Genomic DNA, 17,225 nt, shown 5'->3' with positions numbered 1-17,225 from the left:
TTAAGAGTCCAAATCTGTTGTCTAGAAAATGAGCCTTATTTCATTAAAACGAATAGCACATTATTTCAGTGTGGATACACTGTGATGCCTTGTGCTAGTCTTATCACCTCTGACCTTCAAATTTTCTCACTATATAAAGAGCATGGGGATAATAATACCTGCTGAATCTGTCTCACAGTGTTGTTGTCAGACTTAAAAGAATGGTTGTGAAAGTTCTTTGAAAAATGTACAAAAGAAAACATTATTAAAATCACATAATTTTAGGATGTATTTTATTACTGCCTGTTCATCAGAAGACCTAAAAATCCTATGGAAGAAAGTTGGGGGTGTTTTGTTTTTAAGATATGAGTGGTGGAGAGAGTTGTGTAATTTTCTAACTTCCTATGCACTTCTCCATTTGTCCATTCAAATAAGAAAACTCATAGATGTAGATTAGGAATCATTTTCTTTTAATTATTGTTTTTGATCCCCATCTCACTTGCCCTGTGAAGGGTTATGGGAATGATATAACCTATAATCAAGAGTCTTTCAAAGAGACTTTGATACTTTTTGGCATTTTAGTCCTGAGTCATTAACCTTTTTGTTCTAACACAAATTCTCTTTTTAAATTCTAATTCATCTAAAATGGCAGTAGCAACACTGTGAGAAGTAAAAGTTTTGCCACTAAAAGCAGTTACCCAATAAGGAATATTCCCTTATGGATATACTGGAATCATGCTCATTATTTATATTTATATAATTCAAAATTCATAGCACCAATGTTAGAATGTGTTCAGGGGCCTGCTTTAGTTGTTGCTAGAGTTGAGAAATCTCAAGGCAATGATAAATCACTTTTTAATTTGGTTCTTCAGTTCAGCTTAAGTACTGAATGCCTAATGCTGTATTAGAGTAAGAGCTTTGGGGCATCAGTGTATATTGGGGTCTCTTTGTTCAAGGATATTATACTTCTATTGGGAAGAGAAAACTTAGACACTTGAAACAAATAAAGAACGATATTTCCATTGTGTATTAAAATGTATTCTGAAAAATTTGAATATAAAGTTAACTATGTAATGAATCACATTTTCCTATTGATTTCCATTATAGGAAGGCAGTGTATTAGAGAGAACCCTGAACTGAGACTTAAGAAGCCTGGTTTCTATTCCTGGATTTGCCACGAGCCAATTAGATGTTCTTGGACAAGTCACTTAACCTCTCTGGAGTCTTGAGTTTCTTTATCAAGAGTTGAATTAGATTGTCTCTGAAGTCCCTTTTAGTTCTAAACAGTTTATAAAAACCAACAAAATAAGATAACAAAAGTTGAAAAATATTAAGTTTATTAATTCCCCTTTCCCCTAATCAATAAAAATCAGAAGCCAGAGTGAAAATTAACTTCTTTAGTCCATAGTTCTAAAATAGGTAGGTTGTGCTTTTTACACGTTAACTACTTGCTTTGGTTCGCTAGCCATGCTAATGTAGCCTGTTGTAGGGTCTGCTGCAGTGTTTGCATATTTAGCTAGCAAGCATTCATTGAACTCTGATTTTCAATTCTTTTGTTCTTTATTAGGAAATGAAGATTTGTTCAGCAATTATAAACCTATTTCATCTGATCCCAGCTGCTCCTCAAACTCTGGTCAAGCCTCTGCTAGAGGTTGTAATGAAAACAGAGCGGGCCATGTTGATAGAGGTAAAAGTATGATTTGATTTGGTGCATTGTTACATCTGTTACTTATGGAGTTTTCATATCATGTGTATTTTAAATTTGCCTGACTAACCAGATACTTTTTTCCATATCAAAATTTATTTCTTGAAAGTTAATGATTTATATAAGACTTAAGGTAATTGGTAGCCTTAATGTTTTAGAATTGATTTACTTAAAACTATTAGCAAACTCTTGTGATAAGACGTTAGTAATAGTATTTGAAGACTGAGATTGTAAATGAAAAAGATAATATCTCATAAAAGAAAATATATGTAGTGATGTTTTTACTAAATATTTTTCAGGCTGGCAGTCCATTCAGAGAGCCCTTGATAAAGTTTTTGACACGACACCCTTCCCAAACGGTTGAGTTATTTATGATGGAAGCTACCTTAAATGATCCTCAGTGGAGCAGGATGTTTATGGTAATTATTATAGGAGAAAAGCCAAATTTTCTTTCAAACATATTCTAAATCTCTGAGAATTCAGAATTTTTTCCTAGTGGTTGCAGGATCTCTGCTACAAAGGGTCCATGGATGAATTTGTAAGTGTTAGGATTACAGTTCTCTTTTTGCATCTCAACCTTTTTCCCCTTCGCATGACAGCCTGATGCTTTCACTAAATACTTTCTCTACCAAACACATCAATTCCTAGTTCACTTGCACACTTGTGCTTTCACTTGCACACAGATTTCAGCAATGTTCTTTTATACTAGGCTCCCATTGCGTGCACACTTCACCATGGCATCTTTTATACATATGCTCTGCTGTTTGATGTATATGCAACACCCTCTTCTATTGTGCAGAGGATCTTTCCTGTTCTTGCTCTATACCTTACATTCCCCATATACTGAACACGCATTTGTAGATTCTCTCAATAGCTTTCAGTCTTTAATGTGACCAAAGTAACTTGGAAACCGTGGATTAAGTATACGCACGATGAGTGTTTGATCAGATGTTGAAAGACTAGAGCTGAAAGGGAGCTTGACAAGTCTTCAAGTGCAATTTTTTTGGTATCATTTCTTGTTTAATTTAATGTAACTTTAGACAGTTTAAGATATTTTATATTCTTTTTTAGAGTTTTTTAAAACACAAAGATGCCAAACCTCTTCGAGATGTCCTTGCGGCCAACCCAAACCGATTTATTGCCTTATTGTTACCTGGTGGTACACAAGCAGCTGTGCGCCCTGGCTCTCCTAGCACGAGCACCCTGAAACTTGATCTTCAGTTTCAGGCTATTAAGGTAATTCCTTTGATAGAGAGCATTTGAAAATTTCAAATCTGCTCATTTGGGGCATGATGATTTTGTCAGTATCATTGCGTTTGTCTTTTTTTTTTTTTCCCTTGACAGATCATAAGCATTATAGTTAAAAATGATGAATCCTGGTTGGCAAATCAGCACTCTTTAGTGAGCCAGTTGAGACGTGTATGGATCAGTGACACTTTTCAAGAAAGACACCGAAAAGAAAATATGGCTGCAACAAACTGGAAGGAGCCTAAACTACTGGCTTACTGTTTACTGAATTACTGCAAGTAGGTGTAATTATTCTACTTTAAGTGGAGTAACTTGTTTTATCTAAGTATGTAATTGAAATTCAATCTTGTCAGTGGAAGCTTAGCATCATTTGGTGTAGAGGAGAGACTTCAAATAGTAATAACCGAGTGTATCCTCAGTAAAATCCATACTTTGGTAGGCTGTGGGATGGTATCTGAATTGTTTAAAAGGCTATGCCTGTAGGAAATTAGCAGCCTACATAATTGATTAGAAAGTTTTCTATCAAGAGCTTATTTCCATACCTTGATTTTTCAGAAGGAATTATGGAGATATAGAGTTGCTTTTCCAGCTGCTTCGAGCCTTTACTGGCCGTTTTCTCTGCAACATGACATTCTTAAAGGAATACATGGAAGAGGAAATCCCCAAGAACTATAGCATCTCTCAAAAACGTTCCTTGTTCTTTCGCTTTGTAGACTTCAATGACCCAAATTTTGGAGATGAGCTCAAAGCCAAGGTAAAGTTACAGGACACAAAAAAATTTGTACTGTGTTTCTATTGATAATGAGACCAAACTATTTCTGAAAAAATGTCACAGAAAAATCAGTCTGATTCAGCAGCAAAGCTTTGTCTCTTCTTTGGAAATTTTTTTTTTCTTTGAGGTGAGAAGAGCAAAATCAAAATCATTTCTTTTATTTGGCTTCTTACCTATCTTTCCATTTGTTTTTTAACTCAAAAATAGGGAAAATGAGACAAACCCTTCTTTTGTAGTATTAGATTGTTTGCAATTTTATGGTGCGCTTTGGGCAGTCTAGTTGGTAATCACAGCAGATAAACAGCATGATGTTTTTCTTTATTTTCCTGTTCATTGATAGGTTCTACAACATATCCTGAATCCTGCTTTCTTGTACAGTTTTGAGAAAGCTGAAGGAGAACAACTTTTGGGACCTCCTAATCCAGAAGGAGATAATCCAGAAAGCATTACCAGTGTTTTTATTACTAAGGTAGTAATTTCCATAGTGAATTGTTGTCACACAAATGAGGGCTATTAAGTAGGTACGTGTTAAGGGTTAGTTGAAATAATTTCAGTTTTAGAAATAATTTTATTTTTCATAATTTTACTGATTTACACCGAAGCATTATATTACATCATTTGTTACAGTGAGTCCCCTTCTCCTCCCGGAGACTGGGGGGAAGTTCTTATCCTAGAGTAAGTTAACTAAGCTGATTTTGAAATATTCTGAGTATAAGTTCAATATATTAAAATCCAATTAGGCATTCATAATTTGTGAAAACTCTTTGTTGGTTATGAAAGAGCTACTCATTCAGTTGTAGCTTTTGATTTAGGGATATAAACATTAGAATGTCAACTTTAGACTAGGTTCAGTCACTACTTTTTTTTTTATTTACAATATTACAAGCATAGTTTTGTTCTAAAAAACTGATGTAGCATCAGTAATATTTTAAATTAGCTTAGGTTTTACATTTTCATATACCATACAAATTTTTTTTCCTTCCTACCTCTCACCTTCATTTTATGGAGATTTTTACCATAAAGTACTCCTTTGCAAAATATTCATATTGCTCTATGTTTGTTATGGACTAGTTAAAGTTGGACAGTGTATTTACATTGAGTTTTTTTGCAACATGTTCAGCATGTATGTTTGTTGGAGTAATATTTATTATCCGTTTTTGTCCTAAGATTGATAAATGAGTCATTTAAATAGATTATTGAGTCATATTAAATGCTATTTGGAGGAAAATGTATAGTTCTCCCTTTTTTCAGAAGGCATAGAGACTTTGGTTCATTCATTCTGGTCAATCCAGAAAGAAGGGACTCTGGTAGTTGCTTTTACTACATAGCTGACCTTTGAAACCCTTATTACTTTAGGTAGTCTTGCTCAATTCCTTTCCATAAGCTAGTTCCAAAGGAAGAGTGAGCAAGGCCTAAGAATAGTGCCTTATTTATGTCTTGATAGGATTTGCCAAATTCTCTATCTGTATCACTGAATTCCCAATGTAATTAACTGTTTAATTATTTAGGGGGAGAGAAGCTTCCCAACAAGTTTTTTCCCCTCAGAGGTTCAACAATGTTTTGGGTTGTAATTTTATTGAATTTGTAGTTAAAAAAATGGATATTTCTGTCATGGGGCAGCTCTCTTGTCTTCTTTTCCTGGGGTGTTTCAATATTAAATTCTATTTTGGGTTCAGAGTATTTTCCAGATTGGTTTCTGACTATAAATCTAAGTAAACCTAAGCACAAAATGAAGATTGGTTGTGGCTGCCAGTTTAAAAAAAAATTTAATTTGTATTGTGGCTTATACTGAGCGGTTTGTCTTTCATTCTGAAACATTTACTTGGCAACTAACTTGTGCATAGTGCGCTCTGACTGGACAGGTATGAATGTTTAGCACTTAAAAAAGGTTAAAAGAAATACCCTGTAGTCTATTCTACTAAGGAAAAAACGTTTTAAATTATTTTCCTACTTTTCAACTTTATAATATTATATGCTTTAGGTTTAAATTTATTTGTGCAGCATTCTTTGCAGAAAAGTCTACATAAATATATGAATAATTACATTTCTCTTTCCTTTCCATGGTTAGGTGCTTGACCCAGAGAAACAGACAGACATGCTGGATTCCCTCAGGATTTACCTTTTACAGTTTGCCACACTTCTTGTGGAACATGCGCCACATCACATCCATGACAATAACAAAAACCGGAATAGCAAACTGCGGCGATTGATGACTTTTGCTTGGCCCTGTCTGCTGTCTAAGGCATGTGTAGATCCAGCATGTAAATACAGCGGACACTTACTCCTGGCGCACATCATTGCCAAATTTGCCATACACAAGAAAATTGTCCTCCAGGTACCTTGTGGTTTTTTTTTTTCCTTCTCCCTATCGTTAGTTTGAGCCACTTCTCCTGAAGTGTCTTTGCTTTATATTTCAATGCTTTGTTGACTCTTTCTTCCTTAACTTTAATGCCCAGGTATTTTCTAGAGCACAAGTCATATTACATTTGTTGTGTTTTCCTGTAATTGGAATTAGCTTGTTATCTCATAATAAGAGTTGGTAGCCTAGAATCCATGAACTTTTAGAAAATATTTTGATAATTGTGTTTCAGTATAATTGGTTTCCATTATAATACATATGTTTTAGTTTATGCACTTAAAATATTGTTCCAGAAAGGGGTCCATCTTGTCTACTTCAGGCTGTTAGAAAGGTTCATAACACAAAAAATAGGTTAAACCTCTCCCCCTCCACCTTGAGTATGATGGCAGTGAGACCTTGGCCATAAAGTTGATCCATGTTTAGGTTACTTAGATTTGTTTTTTTCTGTGGTCAAAGATGGGACCCAAAATGCATCTTTGAAATATGTAACACTTGTTACCACAGGGACTGTAATTAAGGAGTGTTGGTGGTTTAACCCCAAACCTGTCCTTTCTACTGGTGAAATATATATAAAGCACATGCCAAATTAATGAGAATCAGTGGTACAATCTTTGTATATATACTTCAGGACATATTTAGTTCACTGAGAGTATGAATCATTAAAAACATTTAAAAAATTGGTTTCTCCATATTTGTGAAGAATATTTTCTCAAATTTAAATGAGTATGTGAAGCAGTTTTTTTTTAAAAAGATCTTTTTGTTTCAGTCCTAATTCAGTTATTGTTGATATTTTTGAAAAAATGATTCTTAGATCATGTCTTACAAGAATCTCGTGTGTTAGGTTTTTCATAGTTTGCTAAAGGCTCATGCAATGGAGGCTCGTGCAATCGTCAGACAAGCAATGGCTATTTTGACTCCAGCAGTCCCTGCTCGAATGGAAGATGGACACCAAATGCTGACTCATTGGACTAGAAAAATCATTGTAGAGGAAGGTCATACCGTTCCCCAACTAGTCCACATTTTGCATTTAATAGTCCAACATTTTAAGGTATGTTATTTGGTTTTCAACATTTTGCTTTCAGCTTTTGGCTTTCTTTTCCTTTTGGTAATCGGTCATCTGCCTTTTAGCAAAGTTACTACCATATAAATGATACATTTATGGGTAAGTGTTTAGTCTAGTGTCAGGGTATGTATGTAGTAAGGTATTGAGTAAATACTCAGTAGTTTCTGTTTGGCCTTAAAATCCAGGTTTTTATTATTTTTTTGAGTAGAGCTCTCAAATCAAAATGGTGAATGTTTTTTGGTGTTTCTCTTTTAGGTCCATGCAAGCAATCTCTTGGAAGGAATCTGTATTCCTCCTACTTTAATTTTAAGAGGCCTGAGGTTATATTGATAATAGTTGTTTATTCTACTGTTAAGATGTTATATCTTATTGGTCTTTGCTCAAGTCTTTGTTAAATACTTTGTTTTTTGAACCTTGATTAGAATTGAAAGGAATTAGACTCCTAAAGATATTTGAGTCAAAGGGAATTACACTCTCAAAGATGTTTGAGTCAAAGGGAATTATACTCCCAAAGATACTTTAGTTTCTGACCCTTCTTCATGTTGGAGTATAAAGTGCATACCAAACTAATGAATATCAGCACTAACCTCATAATACTCAGTTCACGGATAGCATGGAGTATGAAAAACATTTAAAAAATTATTTCCTCTTTGTGAAGAATATTTCTCCAAATGAATTAGTGTGTAAAACAGAATTTTTTAAAAAAGATCCTTTTATTTTGTTCCTTATTCAGTTAAGACTCAATTTTTATTAAATAAATATAGAAACAAATTTTTGCATAAGATTCATTTTTTAAAGAATTCTCTGAAAAGAATGAAGTGGCTGCTGTGTTTTGTAAAATATGGGATTAAATGTATTTTTATTAACATTGGAAACTTTCCATAGGTTTATTATCCAGTGAGGCACCATTTGGTACAGCATATGGTGAGTGCCATGCAGAGATTAGGCTTTACTCCCAGTGTTACCATTGAACAAAGAAAATTGGCTGTGGATCTGGCAGAAGTTGTCATTAAGTGGGAATTGCAAAGGATTAAAGATCAACAGGTAGGAATGATAATTCTTTTATATTCCCTGTAGCTGGTTTTTTGTTTTTTTTATACTTTTCCGTAGAAATCATAAACTTTAATTTACTCTCTGTTATTTTAGCCGGATTCTGATATGGATCCAAATTCAAGTGGAGAAGGTGCCAGTTGTGCCTCATCTGCTATTAAAAGAGGACTGTCAGTTGATTCTGGCCAAGAGGTGAAGCGATTTAGGACTGCCACTGGAGCAATGAGTGCAGTAAGAAAATGTCTTCTGTAACTCCTAATAGACATCATTGACTCTTGCTTATGTTTTTCCTTTATTGGTGCTGTCCTTGCTTGTGAGATTCATGTTCTGCACAGTCGTCAATCAGTACATAAAATTTGACCTATGTTTATTTGGGGGAGGTGGGAGGTGGGGCATTTGTGTATTTAGTTAAAGATAATACTCTTCTACTGTAGTTGAAGCTATTTTGTTTTATTTAGTATTCTTACTTAGTATCTGGATAGTTCTGTGAATGACATTTAGATGCTTGTGTAGTTATAGTGAAAAAACTCCTTTGGAATTTGGGATACATTGTGTGTTTGGGATGACATTTTATTTATAATGTTATATGTTGTGTATTTTGAGTCTTTAATCATAAATGAATACATATGTGTGTATACATGTGCATGTGTGTATATGTGCATAGTATAGCAGGAAAATGGGACAACAGTGTTAGTCTGATTAGAGATTCTTCCTTCTCACTCCCCACCTCTTATTTAGCTTAATGTTTATGAATTCTATCAGAATGCTATCTGACTAGGTTGGTGGAATGTTAGAGGAGTTTATATTGGATCAGATCAGAAGGTTGAAGTACACCTTTATGTAATCTTTTGATAACTATATAATATGGTTAAAACTTCATTCCCTGTATATTTTTAGGTCTTTGGAAGGAGCCAGTCATTGCCTGGGGCTGATGCTTTACTCGCCAAGCCTATTGATAAGCAACATACAGATACAGTGGTGAACTTTTTGATTAGAATTGCTTGTCAGGTATGATTGTAAATTTGTGGCCCTAATTCTTTGGGACAAATATTACCTAGTAATCTTAGTAATCTCCCCATTTGTGGTGTGTGTATACATATATATACATAGATACCTTTTAAAATAATAATGTCATTAAACTGAAAAGGTTTTGAAACTTTGGTGTTTCCATTTTTGGAAGCGATTTTCTTTTTAGGCATTAAAAACCTCAAACATTTGTTTCACAATTTTTTGAGAGAACCCATTTGCATATTTGGGACTTTGTATGTATTTATGCAATGTAGATTAACAATCAAGGTTCTGTGGTTACATATAGTAGAATTCGTTTCATAGTAATGAAGAGCAAATGGGCTAAATTGGAATGTGTTAGGAATAGACTAAAAATCTATTATAATTTTTTAGTACTTCATAATGAAATATATTGCAAGTATGTGATTAATAAAAATTCGTTATTTTTTTGAATTTTTAGGTTAATGACAACTCTAACACTGCGGGATCTCCTGGAGAGTTGTTATCACGACGTTGTGTTAATCTCCTAAAGACTGCTTTACGACCAGATATGTGGCCAAAATCAGAACTCAAACTACAATGGTTTGATAAGCTTCTGATGACTGTGGTAGGTTCACAAGCCAATTAGGTCAAATGCAGGAATCTTAACAGAAGCAATTATTATGCTGTATAATTTTGTTTCTCAAATGAGGACTTTGGCACTTCCAGTTATTATAACTATCTTTAAAAAGAGATACCCTGATTTTCAGTTGTCAAACTTCTAGCTAGAGATAGCTCTTTCTGCCCCTCCATGGGTTTTAGAATTGGCAGATTATTGGGACCAAGTTCTCTTCTGCCAGTCTGGCTGATCATGACAGCAGGGTATCACTAAGCAAAAAAATTTAGAAACTTTTACCTATTTGTTACCTGTTAATAATTCTGTACACATTTTGAAAATTTTGAGATAGTCTCTTATATTTTGCAAATATACTTTTAAAAATAAGACCTAAGGGAAAAAAAGATAAAAATTAGACCTCATTTAGACTAAAGTTTTAATTAATGTTGTACTATTAAAAAAATAAACCAATCTCAGTTTTCATAAAAATAGGCATTTTAGTGGCTAATGTAGAATTGTGAACTTAATTATCCTTCGCGATCATCTTATGTTGTAACATCAGACCAAAAAACATGAGGCACTGTAACATATCCCTGAGGCATTGTATAATTATTCAATTTACCAAGTTCATGACCCTAGAATTTTTTTCTGCGAAAACTATGCTGTAAGTTTTATGCATTTCTTTTACCATCATAGGATTCAATTTGTTGTTTTGTAGCTTGATGGAATTGGAAGGCTTTTTCTATTTGAGTTATCAAGTCTGTTGTGGAAGGTTGGTGTCATGCTTGAGCTAAAACCACTGACTTTTTTGAAAGGCTACAAAATTTAGTACCTGCTGTACAGAATAATGTGGTGAATAAACCCCATAAGTCTGTAGCACATACTTTGTTTTGAGTTTGGGTCTATCTATAATTTATTCCTCCTGTTTTGTTTGAAAGGCCTTATGTCAGTTGATGTATCTCTTTTCCAGAGAAAGGTGGCTACTGCTTTCCTGGTAAATGTAGTCATAATTTAAAGCTCATCAGGATGATTTCAGAAAAACCTGGGAAAACTTATATGAATTGATACAAAGTGAAGTAAGCAGAGCAAGATCATTGTACATAGTAGCCGCAATTTTATAAGATGGTCAATTGTGAATGACTCAGCTATTCTCAGCAAGATAGTGATACAAGGAAATTCCAAAGGACTTATGTTGAATAATGCTACCCACCTCTAGAGAAAGAACTGGTGGAGTAAATACAGATTGATTCATACTTTTCTTATTTTATTTTTGTTTTATTTTTTTTTGTCTGTGTTCCCTTTTGCAACATTGCTAATGTAGAAATATGTTTTGCATGACTGCACATGTATAATCTACATCAAAGTACTTGCCTTCTCAAGGAAAGGGAAAGGGAAGGGAGGGAAGGAATTTGGAACTCAGAAATTATAGAGAATGAATGTTAAAAATGATTTTTATATTTAACTGAGAAAAAATAAAAAAAATCTTTAAAAAAAGCTCAGAAATGGACAGCTCATGCTTTAAAAAAGTGATCATTTATTGTGGCATTATGCTCTTATATATTAAACTTCAATAATATTATGATGTTGATCACTTTTATCTAACAATTTTTCATTTGAGAGCATGCTTTTGTGACTAAATGGAACAAAGATTTTCAGAGGAAAAAAGTTGGTAACATTTACTGAGCTTATTTTATTTGTAGGCAATTTTTACTGATCATCTTTTTTGGTTTTGTATTACTTTGTCCCCACATATATGCCTTGCCCAGGACATAAAATAAAAATGCTTTGTGATATAAAATAAAATTTAAAAAAAAAGGAATAGTGGGTGAAGTATTTTAACCGAATTCACCAACACATTGACTGTGTCTGAGTGCATATGCAGTATTCCATTATCATAGTCTTTCATCTGTGCAAAAAAGTGGGGAAGTTACATTTTTTTCCTCTTTTCTTTGGAGCCAAGCTTGAACATTGTAATCATGCAGCATTCAGGATTTTGTTTTTTGTTTTTGTCCTGGGGTGAGAGAGGGTTCTTTACATTTTGTTGTTGTTGTAGTCATATGTATTTTTTCTGATTTTTCACTATCAATTCACATAATTTGTGCTTCTCTGTAATCTTCATATTTATCATTTCTTATAATGCGATAATATTCCATCACATTCACATACCACTTTAACCATTCTCCAATTGAGGGGCACCTCCTTTGCTTTTACTTCTTTGATACTACTAGAAATATGGGATATTTCTTTCTATCTTAGGCTTTTATCTGAGTCCAAGAGCATGGACAATTTACTCATTTTCTTCACATAATTTCAGATTGCTTTCAAAATCATTGGATCATCTTCCAATTCAACATTTTTAGTGTGTACGGCTTTCCATAATCTGTATCCCCCCACATTGACTACTTCCATCTTTTTTTATAAAGATAAAAAGCCAGTTTGCTTGATATGACATAAAACCACATTGTTACTTGAAATTGTGTTTCTCTTATTAGCGATATGGAGTAATCTTTTATATGGTTATTGATAGTTTGGCATTCTTCTTTTGAGAACTGTTTTCATGTCCTTTGATAACTTATTCCTTTAAGAATGGCCCTTGGTCTTAGAGATTCATTTCATAACCATACATCTTAAACAGCAGATTGCTATCAATTATTTTGATTTGGAATTTCCCCCAATTCGCAGTTTCCCTTCTTGCCCTCCTTGCATTAATTTTGTTTTTACAAAAGCTTTTCAATTTCACGTAGATCAAAATGATCTATTTTATCTTTTGCTGTTTCCTCTCTACATTGTTTATTAAGAATTCCTCTTGCCATGAATAGTAGCTTACTTAAAATAAAAGGAAGCAATAATCCAAGGCAATAGAATATATGTTATTGACATCTGAATAAGGGTTGTGTATAAAAATACTGAACTTAAAATTCTTTTTAAAAATGATTTCTTCCTTTTGAGGCAGCTGGTGACTCAGTGGATATACTGTGGATCTAAAGTCAGAAAGACCTGAGTTCAAATCCAGCCACTGATAGTTGCTAACTGTATAATCCTGTGCAAGTCACTTCACCTCAGTCAGCCTCACTTTCCTCAGTTGTAAAATGAAGATGATAACAGCACCTACCTTGCAGGGTTATGGGGATCAAATGAAGTAATATTTGTAGTATTTTAACAAATAACATTTTATATTATAACAAATGACAGTTGTTATTGTTATAACAATTATGTTTCCTCTAACAATATCTTTTAATAAAAAAAAGAATAGAGGAGTTAAAAATAAGCAGAACTGATTAATACATCAAAAAAGTCTGAAAAGTTATGAAGGGTAGAGTACCCATGGACCTCCCACCTCTACAAAGGAGTGAGGTGGGGGGGGGTGTCTTTTCATTTATCTAATTTGGAGCCATGGTTATTCTTTATAGTTTTACAACCTTTGCTTTTGATTGTTTCATGTTTTTTCTTTATGTTTACATCATTCTAGTCATTGTCTATATTGTTTTCTTGGCTCTGTTTATTTGACTGTGTATCAGATTGTGTAAATCTTTCCATGCTCTGCTGTATTCATCATATTTGTCATTTTCTAACTGTACAGTAATATTCCTTTGCATTCACTTAACACAATTTATTTAACTTCTGCAATCAATAGGCTTCTACTTTTTTTCCAATTCTTGCTCTCATAAAAATGTTGGAGAATTACTTTATATCAGTGACCTCTTTTGGAGTATAAGCCCTTTTTAAAAGAAAAGGTTAGGGGGCGGCAGCTAGGTGGTGCAGTGGCTATGGCACTGGCCCTGAAGTCAGGAGGACCTGAGTTCAAATCCGGCCTCAGACCAAACACTTGACACATACTAGATGTGTGACCTTGGGCAAGTCACTTAACCCCGATTGCCTCACTAAAAAAAAAAAAAAAGAAAGATTAAAGTATACTTTTATTGTTCTTGTCACATTATGAAAACTTCTTAAAAATTTAAAATAATGGTCTTTTTAGGCATAATATTCCTGCTTGCCTAGTTTTCTCTATTTTTAAATCCCCTTTACTTAGCTGGAGTCCTGTTACCAAATAATTGATTGGGTGTCATTTTAAAGCTTTGCTTGAGGCTACTTTTTTTTTAGCCTGTTTTAAAATATCATTTCTTTCTTTTAAGTTTGTTCTTTTTTATCCTTTTCTAGGAACAACCTAACCAAGCTAACTTTGCAAATATTTGCACTGGATTGGAAGTCTTAAGTTTCTTGCTGACTGTCCTCCAGTCTCCAGCAATTCTCAGCAGCTTTAAACCTTTGCAGCGAGGGGTAGCTGCTTGTATGACATGTGGAAACACCAAAGTTTTGCGAGCAGTTCATAGTCTTCTCTCACGCCTAATGAGCATTTTCCCCACAGAACCAAGTATGATCCTTTTCTTCAGTGTTGTTCTTTTATCACTATACCAATTGGAGTGATTAAGTAAAAGGGGAAGGGGAGGCATCTTTCAAGTGTGCCAATCTTCTGTTTTATGTGTTTTGTATTTTATTGTTCCATTTTAGTTTGCGCTTTCCACCCCTATAAGAAAAAGTTGAAATAAGTAATCACGTGGAATACATCATTATCTTTAGACATAAAAACTTAATAACCTGTGGCCGTCATTGCTTTGGCTCAAGAAATGTCTGCCATAAATTTAATGTCTTTTGCAATTATCTTTTTTTCTGCTTTGGAAGTGCAATTATTCATTCGTTGAACATTACTGTTTTACTAAGACATGAAAGGGAAATTAAGTGTAAAAAGTACTCTATCTAATGTTGCACAGTTAACAAGAATGAATTCTGATGTGTTATTGAATAAATTTATTTAGAACACACTAATGGAAAAATTTCAGTGAGATCAGGATAACTCGTTTGGATGAATAATGTAGAAACGTGAGGAGAGTTATACCTGGGTTGCAGTGGGTAGAAATCACTTTAGCCACAAAAAGGAAGTTGTTCTGAAAGAACCTTGTTGTTCATTCTCAGTAGCTCCATTGACTGTCACTTACGCATTTCTTATTGGTAAATGTAGATGTCTGGGATTTTGAGGTCCCAAACTGCATTACTACTCTAATTTTAAACTCTGATTTCAGGCACTTCAAGTGTAGCTTCTAAATATGAAGAGCTTGAATGCTTGTATGCAGCAGTGGGGAAAGTTATTTATGAAGGACTTACTAATTATGAAAAGGCTACAAATGCAAATCCTTCCCAACTCTTTGGTGAGTAGTCTTTCTTTTCATTGGTGGTAGCATATTTGTTCATTTATTAAGTTCTTTGTCATTAGACTTGAATTCTCAATAAGAAAAGTGAGGCATGATTTTTCCTGTACTTTGTGCGTGTCTAGGAAACATGCAAATTTAGATACTATTTTGATTTGCATAACTTTAATGTAGTGGCAATGGATATTCACAATGACTCCAAGACACTTGGAGAACCTCCTGAAATGCCTTCTAAATCAACAAAGAAGGACTAAATTTAAATTTAATTTGGTCTGGTTTTAATGTTGTTTAATAAGCCAGCGTTTTTAATCATGTCACCCTAATTTACCCCCATTTATCTCAAGTGGTTAGAAACTGGTTTAAAATTTACTTTGTGTCCCATTAATAAATGCATTACTTCTAAAGACTGAATAGTAGATTACATTTATAGCAGGAAAGAATAATTATCAAGTAATTGTTTGTTTGTATTTCTATTCTCCATACTACTTTAGAGACTTCTTTTGTAATTGTAGAATAGGAGTGAATGTCAGAGGTCAAAGTAATTACAAAAAAGTACAGTAAAAATACAAGTCCATGTTATAAATATTAGCTGACAATTTTCATGACATTTTAAAAACAAGGAAAAACAGTTTTCTCTTTAAATGCAACCTTTTTTTTTTTTTAAATTTTACTGCCTGCTGATAAACACTGGTGTGTTAATTATAATTTACATTATAGATAATGTAAAAGAGCCCTGAATATAGAGTGAGAAGATCTGGGTATTCAGGTGTGTTTGCCATTAATTAGCTATATGACTTTGGGCAAGTCACTCATGGACTTTAGGTCCTCTTATTTCCCTAACTGTATATCCCATTGTTAACCCTGAGATAAGGTAATATGCCATGGTTAACACTGGATAAGGAAACAAAAGTTACTATCATTAAATTATTATTTATTAGAAGATCAAAAGTTAGTTCGTCTTGGAGGAGCTCCAATGAGGATAAATAATACTGAAATAAAAAGCTAGATATAAATCTAGGGCTTAGGAGTAAACGTAACAAAAGATAGAATGTTAATTAGTCTTATGGGAATGCTTTGAGTTGACCTGAACATGGAAAAATGATAAGTATTCTGAGAGACAGGGCATCAAGAGGTACATGCCAGTTCTGGGGATGGGTGATAAATACGTAGAGGCAGGAGAGAAAATTCCAAATTCAGGCAACTAGTCCTGGTTAGATGGAATTTGTTATTCATACATAGGAGAAATGTGAAATAAGGCTGGAGAGGTAGGTGGAGGTCAGATAGAACTTCTCAGGCTGATCTCTGAGTAGTTTGCATATGATACAACTAAAGGTGTTAGGGAGCTCAGCATAGTTTTTGAGCAGGATAGCTACATTGTCAACTGTGCCTTTAGGAGGATTATTTCAGCAGCTATAGGGGAGTAGATTGAAAAGAGGAGAGCCAGGAAACTAGTTACAGAAATTTAGGAGACTTGGTGAGACCTGAATTGATAGGCCTGAATTAAAATGATCATGAAAGAGAGAAGGGCAAGGATGAGAGATATTATGGAGGTCAAATTGACAAGATTTGACACTTATTTGGATCCAAATGCGACAACAGGAAAAGTCGAAGATAATTCCATAGTTAAGGAGCAGATGACTGGAAAGATGGTAGCCTGAACAGAAGCTTGGAAGCAGGAGAGAATTTGGCTGGACATCTGGTTAATAAATATCTGGTGATCAGACCTCCAAGTCTTACTGAATTCACTCTTAGAACCAACTGCATTCCTTCATTTCCAGAAGCCAAAAGATGAGGCCTCATTATCTCTTTCCTTCACATCTTATCTGGCCATACATCCAGACCATTTTGTCATTTGCCCTGTAGCACCCATCTTCCTCTTTCTTCCTGCCCAAGTACCTGAGGAGATTAATTGACTCAACTTTGGAACTTTCACCTTAGTAGTGAGAGAGTACAAACTCATCTAGCCCATTTTATCTAACCAGCTCTCAGCAGACCATTCTTTTTCCATTTATGTGTTCATTCAGTGTATCTTGCCATGTATGTTTGTAGTATTTTGCCCCCCACTCAGACACACCCTCCAGTTTTCTACCTCCTGCCCTGGACAAAGTGATCAGTAAATGTTACCATTGCTTGTTCCTGGAAAGGATGTTTCAGTTGACTGATCTATGGATCAACTTACTATACCTGTGATTTCCCAGACTAAATTCCTTTCCTTGGCCACCTCTCCAAAGGACATCACCTT

At 34.2% G+C, this 17,225-nt stretch overlaps 1 protein-coding gene across 7 annotated transcripts in view; it reads left to right on the top strand.

Annotated features, from left to right (window-relative positions):
- LOC114052499 (transformation/transcription domain-associated protein) overlaps positions 1-17,225 on the top strand; it is a 169,861-nt gene that overhangs the window by 53,125 nt on the left and 99,511 nt on the right. For 6 of the 7 annotated variants that reach the window (XM_027875152.1, XM_027875148.1, XM_027875153.1 and 3 more), the window contains exons 32-45: positions 1,547-1,666; positions 1,984-2,103; positions 2,756-2,920; positions 3,029-3,210; positions 3,488-3,686; positions 4,045-4,173; positions 5,773-6,039; positions 6,905-7,111; positions 8,012-8,170; positions 8,273-8,407; positions 9,074-9,184; positions 9,645-9,791; positions 13,938-14,151; positions 14,858-14,983. In XM_027875152.1, coding sequence (XP_027730953.1) covers positions 1,547-1,666; positions 1,984-2,103; positions 2,756-2,920; positions 3,029-3,210; positions 3,488-3,686; positions 4,045-4,173; positions 5,773-6,039; positions 6,905-7,111; positions 8,012-8,170; positions 8,273-8,407; positions 9,074-9,184; positions 9,645-9,791; positions 13,938-14,151; positions 14,858-14,983 — 2,281 coding nt within the window. The remainder of the gene's footprint in view (positions 1-1,546; positions 1,667-1,983; positions 2,104-2,755; positions 2,921-3,028; positions 3,211-3,487; positions 3,687-4,044; positions 4,174-5,772; positions 6,040-6,904; positions 7,112-8,011; positions 8,171-8,272; positions 8,408-9,073; positions 9,185-9,644; positions 9,792-13,937; positions 14,152-14,857; positions 14,984-17,225) is intronic. The other variant, XM_027875151.1, reaches the window with a different exon arrangement.

This window comes from Vombatus ursinus, unplaced genomic scaffold (genome assembly GCF_900497805.2).
Source record: "Vombatus ursinus unplaced genomic scaffold, bare-nosed wombat genome assembly UNPS02014807.1, whole genome shotgun sequence".
NCBI classification, from domain to species: domain Eukaryota; kingdom Metazoa; phylum Chordata; class Mammalia; order Diprotodontia; family Vombatidae; genus Vombatus; species Vombatus ursinus.
Note: the sequence above shows the minus strand (reverse complement) of the source record. Positions and strands in the feature narration are given on the sequence as shown.